The 12,848-nt window shown below is 37.7% G+C and overlaps 1 protein-coding gene across 13 annotated transcripts in view; it reads right to left on the minus strand.

Moving 5' to 3' along the window:
• LOC108004367 (fasciclin-2) overlaps positions 1-12,848 on the minus strand; it is a 169,879-nt gene that overhangs the window by 14,767 nt on the left and 142,264 nt on the right. For 9 of the 13 annotated variants that reach the window (XM_062080771.1, XM_062080767.1, XM_062080769.1 and 6 more), the window contains 4 exons: positions 9,492-9,661; positions 8,502-8,767; positions 6,692-7,745; positions 5,948-6,400 (listed from right to left, as the gene is read on the minus strand). In XM_062080771.1, the coding sequence (XP_061936755.1) occupies positions 5,948-6,400; positions 6,692-7,745; positions 8,502-8,767; positions 9,492-9,661 (1,943 nt within the window). Of the gene's footprint in view, positions 1-5,057; positions 5,240-5,947; positions 6,401-6,691; positions 7,746-8,501; positions 8,768-9,491; positions 9,662-12,848 lie in introns of those variants that run through there. The other 4 variants (XM_062080775.1, XM_062080773.1, XM_062080774.1 and 1 more) reach the window with 1 other exon arrangement.

Raw genomic sequence — 12,848 nt, forward strand, 5'->3', positions numbered from 1 at the left:
AGCATTCATTGTACTTAATCGTATATTTAAAAGTTTCTTCACATTGACACCATTACTTATCTCCTTAAGGAGTTCGAAAAAAAAAAAATTTTTCGAAACCACAAAGAAAAATAAAATATTTCCCGCTTCTCCACGGAACCACAGTGTTTCTTCTTGTATCGTTCGATTCCATATCGATGGAATCGTGGGATTCTTCATCCATTCACACGTATAATACACGTAATGTACACACACTTCGTTCTTACATCCTCCGGCACTCGAGATTCTTAGGCCAGCCTCGGCTATTCATCGATCACGATGAAAGGGGAAATGAAAAGAAAAAGAAAAAAAAAGGCGAGAGAAAAACGCGATCAAGCATACACACTAATCCACTCGCGCCTTTATCTTCCACGACCGAGTCGTATGCAACACGTGAAATATAACCTCGCACGTTCGTTTACATGAATCTAAAACGCGAACTCTGGGCGAACGCTCGACGCGCGACAGTTTTAATCGCGTAACATCACTCATTCGCGTGAAACCGCGAGAGATATTCCGTTTGGTAATGAATAATATCTCTTTTTTATTCATAGAAACGTGATAGATGATGCAAGCACGATATTCCGGTGCAGGTGCTTGTTATCATTCTCAATGAGATCCGAAATGCGCGAACTTAACTTGCATTGTGTGTGAAACGAGCTTTTTCTTCATAATTGAAAAAGATTCTTTGAATAACGATTATTCGGATATTCTTTTATCCTGGACGAAAGATGCTTGTGCATTGATGATTATAATCAAGACTTTATAAACTTTGGATTGTACAATAATAATAATAATTCTATTGAAAAATATTGATCAAAAATAAAAATTGCTATGGATTTTTGGAGAAACTTCTGTTATGTACAAATGTGCAACGCTGAAAATATATTCATTTTGTATAATAATAAATGTTTTCTTTTCATCGAATAGAAAAGAAATAAATATTTCATAAAAAATCGGTGCGTTTGTTCGATCAAATATTGTGCGTAACTCGATCAGAGCGCACCAGAGATTTATCGTACTCGCACTACCATGGATAATCCTTCCTACACCCCAATCGCTGCAATCCAATTAAAAAGAAACCACTGTCGCTGCTCAAGCATTCTCCCATTCTCGTTCTTACAATTCATCTTACACCTAAGCACACGCAAATGTGTTTACATAGAATCGCTGATCACGTGGAATCCCTCGATACGAGTACAAAGGTACGTGGTATGTTCGATGGAATGAGAGTGTCGCCAACGAAAACAGAGGTGAACGGCGCAAACTTAAACGCAACGAACAGAATGCTCCCCCCTCAAAAAAAAAAAAGAAAAAAGAAGAAAAAAGAAGAAGAAAAAAAAGGAAAAATAATGATCGAAATAAAAGAATAATGGATAAAATTAAAAAAGGAAAAAAAAAATAAAAAATGTACATAATATATCTGAAACGATATACAAGCGCATGCCATGCGATCGTAAATCTAACATCTAAAAAGAACCCAGGCAAGTGAGCAAGAACGTTAAGAGAGATCGAGGTTCAAAGACCCTGTCGCATTCGTCGAACGATGACTCGCGATCGATACACCCAGTGGACAGTAAGGGGCCATTTGTATTTCAGACGCGACAGAGTCTTCTGTGTGCACCTCGATGCCTGGTGTGTTTGCCTCCTATGGAGAGCACCTCTCTTCTTTTTCTCTCCCCCCTCCCACCCTGTTCTCTTTTTTTTCTTTCTTTCTTTCTTTCTTTCTTTCTTTGCTTCTTACTTGAACGAAAAAAAAAAAAAAAGATACAAATCGGCGAATGCGCGTGGCGACGTAAAATTTATCGTTTCTTTCTTTCTTTTTTTTTTTTTTTTAAACGATAATCATGACAGTTGTTGACGATAATACTAATGGTAATGACGAATACACACATGGTATACAAGATTGGTGTGAACGGTAAAACTAATTGATGAGAATATTTAATAATATCATATAGCGACGATGATGATAATAACAATAATGATGATAATGATGATAATAATAATAAGTAATTATAATAAATCGTAGCAGCTATGTACGCAGTGAATAATATAATAATAATAATAATCATAATCATAATAATAATAATAACGCTAATAGCAATGATAAAATTAATGATAATAATAATATTAATAATAATAATAATAATAATAACCGTAATAATAATAACACACATCATGCGCACTAAACACGTATGGTCCAAGAGCTAGTCAAGCAGGACTAAGTCCGATGATTTGGTAAAAAAGTTAATCAATTTTCCCAGAGAGAAACAATTATTTAAAAAAAAAAAAACAAAGATAAAAAAAACAAAAATGTATTAAAAATCCATACACAAGAGGAGAGAAAAAATCGTATATGCGATTAGCTGAAAATTAACCCAGCTAAGAAAACTAATTTTTAGGCGCAATCTAAAAGTATAAATGGTTAAGAAAAAAAGGTGCTTTTTTCCCGTTTCGTGCGGATGCTGTCGGGTTTCGTTTTAGTATTTGTTCATTTATCTTTACTTATTATATCTTTTTTTTTTTCAGAACCCGTGATTATTCGTGTAACCTAATCATCGTTCGATGATCATATAACATTGTGTAACGTGTGTTCAACGCGAGTTCTTTTGAGAAGTGTGGGAGTGTCAGTTTTGCGAGGAACACGTGAATCGTGATTTAAGTATCTGCAAGTGTATCCTTCTCTTTGGCTCTAAAAACGTGTAGCGTGTGGAAAACGCTCCGGATATCCCTTTCTCGAAATGGATGAGAAAATTGATAAAAAAAAAAAAAATAAAAAAAAAGAATAAAAAAAATAAAAACCCCACAAACAAAGGAGAAAAAATAATTAGCCACACACATTTGTTATATATTATATAGTTCAGCTCGGACGAAAACGGATTTTTTCGCGGACGATTCCCGGTATTTTTGGAATTTTTATTTAACGGACGTGTATCTCTGTAGAGAAATGGTAACGAATTACATCGATACTTCTTATTAGTAATATATGCTGAGATTCAGAAATCGAAACTTCGGGGCAGATCGAAAAAATTCGAACAAGATCGATGAAGATTTCGAAATATTTCCATATCTCTTTTAAATCTCGATCGATTTCGCCCGAATTTTTCCGATCGGAACCCGAGCGTATAATTTCAAGATCTTCGGAAAAATTCGGCTAGATTTCGGTCGAGATTTCGATTACTTTCGTATTATTTCGGATCGATTCGAGCGAATCGAGGTTCAGTCGTATCGAGATCTACGTCGATTTCGCCGAAATTTTTCCGAGCGCGTAATTTCGAAACCTCGCATATCTCTAAAATTTTTACGAACAACGAATACTAAATTTTTCTTTCTGTTAATCGTTATCCTCTCCTTCTTATTATATCGAATTTTTCGTTGCAAATCGAACCGCGAGAATCGCGAAAAATTACTCTCCAAAAATATTTGTACTCTGCTAAATGGCGAGAAACAAGAGAATATTTTTAACGAATCCGATGGATAATATATAGTTAAAATACAATCAAATAATACGGGCTGCCTGTTTAAAATTGGATCTTATTTCGTTTATATCGAAAAATCGTATATTTCCGATCTTGTGAACGCTCGTTGCCCGTTCGATAGTAACCATTCGTTTTTACTGATTTGCGCGTATTTCTAACACTAGAAATTTGGCAATTTAAGGCAGTACGTATATATCAGACCCGCAAAAGCCCTTACTGTACGCTAAAATAGATTCGCAATTTATGTGCAGATGCATTGGATGCATCGGTGATCGTGGTAATATCGTATCGATAAACTATTTTTCGAGGTGGAAGAGTTTCGCATTCGAGAATGGGTCAGTCGTGATTATTGCAGAATTTTCAGTGCTTAATCAGCATTGAAAATTTTCATGGAATAATTTCGATCGATTTACACTTTTAATATTCTTCGTTGGCAATTCGCCAAATGAGCAATTTGTAATTTTCATTCGAACGTTGTTTTACGACCATGGAAATGTTCGTTTCGTTTACCAACGTACCAATTCCATATTTTCAAAAGCTTTACATCGACACAATATGAAAATTTACTGTACACATTCGTTAAAATCTAACATTATTTCACGAAATTTTTATATTGATTTAAAATGATTTCAACAATCGAACATAATTTACAGTCTTTTAATTCGTTGTTGAAAATGTTCGAGTAATAAATTATAAGATCAATATTAATAATTTCACTTGCAAAATAATATCTTTCGTTGTTTTTCGATCTCACGTATAAAAATCATATTTCGATCAATCTTCAGTATTTCTTATTCGAATGAATATACCTCTTTCGATCACCAGATGGCAGTTCATGCGAATCTTCAAAAGAAAAGCACTTTACCTTCGCGTAATACAAAAACGTCCCAATATATATATATTCGCTAAAAACGTCACGAACAAGTATATCCGACAAATATACCGTGAAATTCGATACAATTCGATCAAATACACCGTGAAAAACATCCTATTATTTCACGAAGCATCGCGATCTTTCTCATTGTTTCTCACTGCGTTTCTAACCTTTCATCATCATCGAACAACCCCCACTTATCCGCTAACATTTCTACCTCGGAATGTTGTGCACCGGTCTAAATAATTCATTTTACATTAATCGTTAATGTATAATCTATGCATGTGTATGGTTTATGTTTGGTTTGTGTGTGTGTGTTTCTTTTTTCTCGTAATACAGTAGCGAAATGTTCGACAGTGTTTTGCAAAAGTCAGACACGCGTCAGAAAACCGTCGCCTGTTATACGGGGGTGAAAAAGTGAGAATTTGTCGAACACGAAAATACGTATATAATTCCCTTTTTTTTTCTTTTCGTTCTTTCTCTTTATCCGTGTTTCTTTTTTTTTTTTTTTTTTTTTACCCAAAATTGTGTTCGTGTCCCTGGTTGTACTCTCCCTATAGTCATACACAGTACGTTCGTATTCGCATATCACTTTCTTTTCTTTAAACGTGTGTACACTATAAATGGAAAGATTAGAACGTGAACAGCGACCGTTCCTGACGATGATCTTTTATATTTTTCTATAGTTTTCTTTTTTTAGTCGTTTATTTTTTCTTTTTTTTCCTTATTTTTCAATCGTTTTACTTTATTCTCTTTTAAATAGCTAAGAATAGGATCGTTATTGCTGTTGCAATGGCGGTCACGGCGAGCTTGCGAGTACCTCCAGCGGAAGTATCTAAATTGTAGTCCACATTGAGGCCCGTAGATTCTGAATGATAAAAAGTGACTTGTAGAAGGATCGTTTTTTTTTTCTTTTGTTGTGTTTTGAATATGTTTTGAAAGAAAGGGTAAGATTAACTAATATATGCCTAAGATGCCCATATATATATATCGAATGGCTATCGGATAGTTGATCTAAGTTGCTCTTCTATAAGGGTCAAGGGGACTGAGGACTCTTCAGTTCATTCGTTAAGAAAGAAAAATTCATCGATTTAAAATATATATATGTATATGTAGAAACACATTTTCACATGAATTGCGTTAAGAAAAGAAAAAGATTTGTAGAAAAAAAAAAGAAATGCCTCAATAACCCTTTTCCCTCCTCCTTGAGTAAATAAAGAAAAAAAAAAACAGAGGCGAAGTGATTGTAAAACGGTCTCTCTCGTCGGGTTAAAGTAAAAAAATAAAAAAAAGAAGGGACATATCAATATCGGTGCAATAGCCTCGTGCACATGTATAATATATAACGTAATAATAACAATTTCAAAGAGAAATTACGATTTGATAAAAGGGCACTAATTAAATATTGTATCGCACGGTAATGATAATCGGTAGAAGAAGATGAAGAAAAATGGCGATAAACGAAACGGACACGTTTCGAAGAATACGGTTAAAGATGTGTGTAAAGAGAGAGAAAAAAAAACAAGACCGAGAAAAAAAAAGAAGAAAAGAGATCAAAAAATATGAGGAAACTCACCCCTGACCGTCTTAAACTTCGCTGATCCAGGCTTACTGAAACCTATCGCGTTGTGCGCCTTCAACTCGACCTTGTAGAACGTGTCCGAGTAGAGATTTCTCAACCAATGCCTCACTCTCCCCTGCGTCCTAATGTCCTCCGTCCGGCAGGTATCCTCTAACGTCTCCCATTCGCCGGAAACGCGTCTTATTTGGCAATATTTGATCTGGTACATGTCGATCGGCTCGCCGTTATCAGCCGGCGCCAGCCAGGTCAACTCGTATTGATTGCTGTACCTGGACAGATCGTACTCCACCGTCGGCATTACTATCTTTGGCTCGTTAGGGACCGTCCTTCCGGGCGTCATCTCGCGATGGAACGCCCCCCAATTACCAAGACCGACATCGTTTCTAGCTGCGAACCGGAACTCGTACATAGTCTGCGGTTTCAGACCTTCGAGTACGTAGTACGAATCTGGAAACGATGAAAGGGTCCGTTTATTCAATTCAAGCCCGTGGAAATTGTATACGTTGTATATTCGACGGTTGAAGATATTCGTAGAATATGCACGTAATGGATTTTGGTTAACCCTTTGTGCTCGACGATTCTTTACGAGCGTTATACTTCTTAATAAAGAGACAAAAAGAGCTAAAAAATCTATTCACAAATGAATATTGCGCTCTTGTTAATTAGAGATCTAGCATAATAATTAAAGAGTTGTCGCATGAAACGCCAAAGGGTTAACATAAGAATCCCTCCACTCACCGACAGACCACGTCTTGTTCCTAGCCTCAATCCATGTCTGCCCGTCCTCCTTATACTGCACGGTAATCGTTCTGAGAGGTTGCTCGGGATGCGTACTAGGTGGTACAAGATCGAATCTAATCGTGGTCGCGGTGATTTCCGCCATCTTCGCCTGCAACATCTCTCCCGGCTTCGTGGCCTCCCTCAACTCGATGTTCCGCTCCCGCGTCCCGTGCGCGTTCGACGCGATGCACTTGTAAGTGGTGTAATACCGCTTGTCCAAGGGGACGATGGTGAGTATAGATCGTGGCCCGTTACCAATTTGCGTGATCATCTTGTCATTGTCGATCTTCTGATCGCCGTAGATGGTCCAACGTATGGTGGCGTTCGGTATGCTCTCGGCTATGCAGCTGATGTTCACGGGTTTCTGGTCCCACGACCAGACGCTTGTGTTCGACATAGAGGCGAACGATGGTGGAAACTCGACGGTCAGATGGCCGATTCTACGCGCGTCACCACCGGCGTTCTGCGCGATACACTCGTACAATCCGTCGTTCGATCTGAGGGACTGGGTGATGGTCAGCGTGCCGACGGTCTCGCTGTCATCGCCACTGTTCTCAAGGATGATCCTGTCGTTGTCCAATTGGGGACCCTTAACGTACGCCTTCTCTGCGGTCAGCTTCCTGAAAGTGACTTGGGGCGGCGGCCTGCCGAACGCCTTGCACACCAGCGTGGCCTCTTTGTCCTCGACCACTGTGCTATTCAAGAACTCGATGATCTTCGGCTTCACGATCACGTTCACCATGATGTTGGTGTTCGCCGTCCCGGCCAGATTCGTAGCCGTGCACTGGTACTCTCCCGCATCGTCCCTGTTCACGTTGGTGATCGTGAGCACACCCGTGTCCGGATCGACCGAGAAACGATCCACGTTCGACAGATTCTGGTGGGTCAACGATTTAATCCAGGTGAATTTTGGGGGAGGCTTGCCTCGGGCCTCGCACTTTATACTCGCGTCCTTTCCTTCGATCATGTTTATGGGGTTGGGCATCTCGCTCACCGTAGGTCGTATGTGGACCTGTTAAATGAAACGCAAACCTGTTCCATCATACCTGTGGCGGCATTATATGCCTCGGATTGGGAATAATTGGCGCCCGCGCATACACACTCCCGGGCAAGGCTTTGTAAAGGGTGGATGGAGCATGTTCACTCCGGTTACGTGTGTATACAAACTGGGAGGGAGGAAATGGTTATATACGAAATTCAGTCAGATATTTGATTTTACGTTGAATGTGCAGCCGTTTTATTTACCGTGTTGTTTGCTTATTATAATTGGATGTTACCTCTCTTGCTTTTTTCTTTTTTTTTAAAAAATGCTTGCTTTGTTTTTCGCGGTGTTTTCATTTCGAGTTTCCCTCATGCTCATGAATGTGAAATTAATAAATGAGCTTCTTTGAGAATGCATTGCCTCTCTATACGTAAAAGTTGTGAGAAAACAGATTGGATCCTTTGTAATTTTGTTATACTACTTTTCCCCCGCAGTTCTCCTTTGCGTTTCCACTCTTTCTCCGTGATAGAATTTTCTTTTCTTCTCGATTTTTACTGAACCACGGATGCCCGCTTCGATTAATTTTTCCAGGAAAGCAGAGGGTTGCAAAATTGTAACATACCATGTGTACAATACGTAAATCTATATATTTTGAAGTAATTTGTCGATATTACGATATTATTTCGTAATATTCTCTTTTACGAAACTAATTTGATGCAGCGATAATAAAATCTGGATAATTTTTGAAGAAGAAGAAGAAGAAAGATAGAAAGATGCTTAACTCACCTCGACGCGGATAGGTCGTTCCTTGAGTTCACCGGTGGAAAATACGGAAGCGCGGCAAGTATAAACGCCATCATCCGACTCTTGAACGTTCTTTATCTTCAGTGCATACGTGTCTATAATGTAGTGATCGTTCGTCTTAATTAATTCGCCGTTGTACAACCAGTCGACTGAAGGCGAAGGCCTTGCCCGCACTTTGCACTGAATAGCGAAGTCCTCTCCCAGAATGGGGTATTGATTGAGCGGTGCATTGTCCCAAGTGATCGCAACTGCGAAACAGTAATTACTCTCCAATAATTCTGTCTCGCGCTTTTTTTATATCGAGACGACGACAATTTGATTTCATCGAATCTTTATTTGACGAACGAGAACGTTTGACACGATTTTTTATTCGTCTTGTATTGAAAAAAAATAAAGTCAAATGAGATTTTTTTCTTTTCTTTTGTAAGCAAAGAAGATTTAGTAAAAGATAGATGGAAATTTGTAATATTACATACAAATTAATTCTTTCGGAAAATTATTCGAAATGGATCTAAATATTCAGTTTTTAATAAGTATTAAAGTAATTTTAATAATTGTGTTATGCATATGCATGGTAATATTTAAATTCAGTAAAATTTGTAATATTATCTGATATACCAATATCCATCTTTTCGTAAATTAATAAAATTTTTAATATATCAGATATACACAGATTTTTAGAGTATCATTCAAAATTTAGTATTAAAGTAATTTTAATAATTGTGTTATGCATATGCATGGTAATATTTAAATTCAGTAAAATTTGTAATATTATCTGATATACCAATATCCATCTTTTCGTAAATTAATAAAATTTTTAATATATCAGCTATACACAGATTTTTAGAGTATCATTCAAAATTTGTTTCAATCTCTCTTCAACAATTTAAAATATATAGAATATGGATATACAGTATAAATTTTCTTGATATTCTTGAAAAGCGATGAAAATTCAAATTTTATTTTGCTCACCTATAGTATCGATCGTCACAGACTTCTGCAATTGAATCGAATTCGCGTAAGTGGCTTTGCACGTGTATTTCCCAGCCTGCTGCTCTTGCAGCGAGTTGAAGAACAAAGACAAGCTGTTATCCTGGTGCAATTCGGTGTACATCGGCGGCTTTGAATGGCCTGGTATGTTGCTACATGGGGATAATTAAAAAATCATTGTTAAAACACTAATATTTTTCATCATATTATCACAAAACCATTCCAACGATGATAACATACTATAACGATGATGGTGATGACGATGAGTGAGATATGTTCGGGTTGAGTGTTGCACAATGAATAGAAATTGGCTCGGTGTTTCGCGAATTAAAACCAATATAATCGATGGTTTAATCATTTATACGTATTTTCAAAAATATTAATATAATTAAATAAATTTCTCCAACATGAATTCGTTATTCTTTATTTATCACGTATGTTCATATCGAAGCGTGAAATTGACAAATAAGAACAGAATTTTTTAATTTGCTTGGAAACGAAAATAAAAATAAAAAAGAAAAAATAAAATCCTTCAACTGAGGGAACCGCAATGCCAATATTTTATCACCAAACAATATTTTTATATTATTATTATATCATATACATAAACTCACACGAATTTTCAACGATATAACTCGAGCATTAAGTGTCGTAAAAATCGATTATATAAACCAAAAACCACCGACGAAACACTTTATTCTCTCGGAATATCCGAACGTTCCAAATATTCGGGGCGCATAAATCGTTGGCAAAACATCTAATCCGTATTCTAACGCGAAACAGCGAGCCGATATCGGTGAAATATCGTTACGAGGTTGGGGTTTGTACACGCGGTGAACACGGCGCGGCGTCGAATTCGGATCGATGATTGGGGAAGAAGAGGAGGAGGAAGAGGAGGAGGAGGAGGAGGAGAGTTCATCCCGAGTTCCTATCTCGATCAGGATCTTTTAACTTGACTTGTAGAAGAGAAAGGAAGGAGAGATCGGGGCAGGATCAAGAGACCACGGTGTTAAAGAGGTTGAAGAAGGTTTGTCGGCTGTTATCCAAGGTTTAAAGGCGGCAATGGACAACCGGTAATTTCGTCGTTGCTGTCTCGTACCGTAAACCGGGAAACTGGAGTACAAACGAGACGCATTCACATGGATTCACACAATTTAACAACACACCGCGTGACAGGATACTGGATCGAAGATAAGGTTCTGGTGCATAGAGATGCTGAATCGCGCCGTAATGAATAGCTTCGATACCAATTGGAAACGGCTAGGTCTGCAGAGATACGCTTTAATGAACCCTTTCGAATTGGGAAACGCGCTCGGGATCCGGGAGGATCCATGATCGATCGATCCGGGGGGAAAAATAATTAGAGTTGGGTTAGTGGATTGTTAGATTGGAAACTCGATACCGATATTTTCTTAAGATCGGCGGATTATTTTAGATAGGTTAGATGGACCAGAAATTAATGTACGAGCCCATTTGTTTTAATTTTACGCAAGTGTATAATACGTATTTACATCGTAATATAATACTTAAGTAATTAGGAATGATTCAGATTGGTATACTATTGGTATATTATTTAATTAAATAAGCTTCTTATTTCTACGTTTATACAATCGTCTTTTGGAAGAAAATAAAATAAAATTCCTAAATTGGTTCTCGATTTCTCCGGTAAAGATTTTACATTAGCCTAATATTCATTCCAGAGGATTATCTCTATTAGAGATAGCGAGAAGAAAATTAAACGAATTCGTATTGCATGTACCGAATCAAAGAGCACGACGCAACTACTAAATTCAAAAATTACCGAGCGGATATACGCTATGTGGATGACGAAAATTGGTCCATCTCGCCCACGGTGGTGCGCAACTCTGTCAAAATTTACGTAGGTATTACGTACGACAATGAAGGGGAGTACACAGGAGGAGGGCCGGCGATTATGCAATAATACCCCTTTCTTCTTGCCTAATCGAGGAACACCGAGCCTTAAGTACGATTAATGAAACGGTTCTCGGCCTCGGTACACGCGTCCCTCGGCGAATTTATCGGCCGTTATTCGCCGCGACGAGCGGACATAATTATGCAAATCGGCCGGGCTCCGCGTAATCGTGCAAACACGCGATCCGACGAATCAGTTACCGAGGTTAATGCTCGTTGGATTGTTTGATCACGGGTGGGAGGGGAGTGTTCAATATTTGCAAGACGCGCGCCGCGATACATTATTTAGCCACCGAGGTTCGATCCTCGATATCGGAAGAGAGAAGACACGCGAGCGGATGTGGGATGGATAATGGATACGATCGTCTCTCTGTTGATCCAGGCCTGGTTGGGCACGAAAAGGGTACTTGGGCTGAACGTTCTGTATGCGTTTTGATTAATTGTTGGCGTATACGTGCGATCAAATGGCTGCTATCACATGCTTGGAATCAATTGGATGCGCTCGAGGCCACTTTGCCTTTGCGTGGGTGTAGTGGAGGGGGAAAAAAAAGAAAAAAGAGCGGGTTAGAAAGGGTGGTGAAGTAGTCGATGTGTATTTTCACGGTATGATTGGTGTAACGGAGTTGAACGAAGCGATATTTTCTTTTCTTTTTTTTTCTGGCGTGTAGGAATTCGAGGTGTTCGAGGATATTTCAATTTATCGCCGCTAGATGTCTCCTTCCGTTGTTTTTCTCGCAAGCGTTCTTTCGTTTCAGTTTCTTTTAAGCGATTAACTCTTTCGATATTATATTAGTGTTTTGTAAGTTTGGAAAGCGTTATATTCTTGTTATGCACGTGAAATATATATTGTATATAGTTCGTAAAAATTTATTACGAGAAAAGAAATAAAAAGTTCCATTCGCAAAGTAAGTCTTTTTAAGCTTGTAAGTTCTATTCTGAATACCGTGGAAAACAACATTTATCCATAACAGACGCCAGGTCGATAGCAATTCATATCTTAGGATTGTTATACTTTCAAACCAGAGCCGCATGTTTACAGTGTAAACTTTATCGTATCGCGATCACGAGCAGTTTTGTCTGATTTTATAGTTTTGACTCGAGGGAGAATGTTCTCGAATTCAGTTTTACTCCAATTTTATTCCACAATCGATACTTTTACTGTTTCAGAAAGAAAAAATACGAGGGATTGAAAAATTATCTTTTTTATTATTTATTTAAATTTAATAGAAAATAAATTACTTTTTAAAAAATTAAAAATATATAATCGTTAAAAAAATATATCCTTTGCCATTAATTTCTTAAAAAAAAAAATTTTAAAATAAAAGTCCATAAATACATCATGAGATTCCCTTTCAAAGTCAGGGTAACAATCGACCCGTCGTCTATACGGCACACAGGGCATTACAC

Source organism: Apis cerana, linkage group LG10 (genome assembly GCF_029169275.1).
Source record: "Apis cerana isolate GH-2021 linkage group LG10, AcerK_1.0, whole genome shotgun sequence".
Classification (NCBI taxonomy): domain Eukaryota; kingdom Metazoa; phylum Arthropoda; class Insecta; order Hymenoptera; family Apidae; genus Apis; species Apis cerana.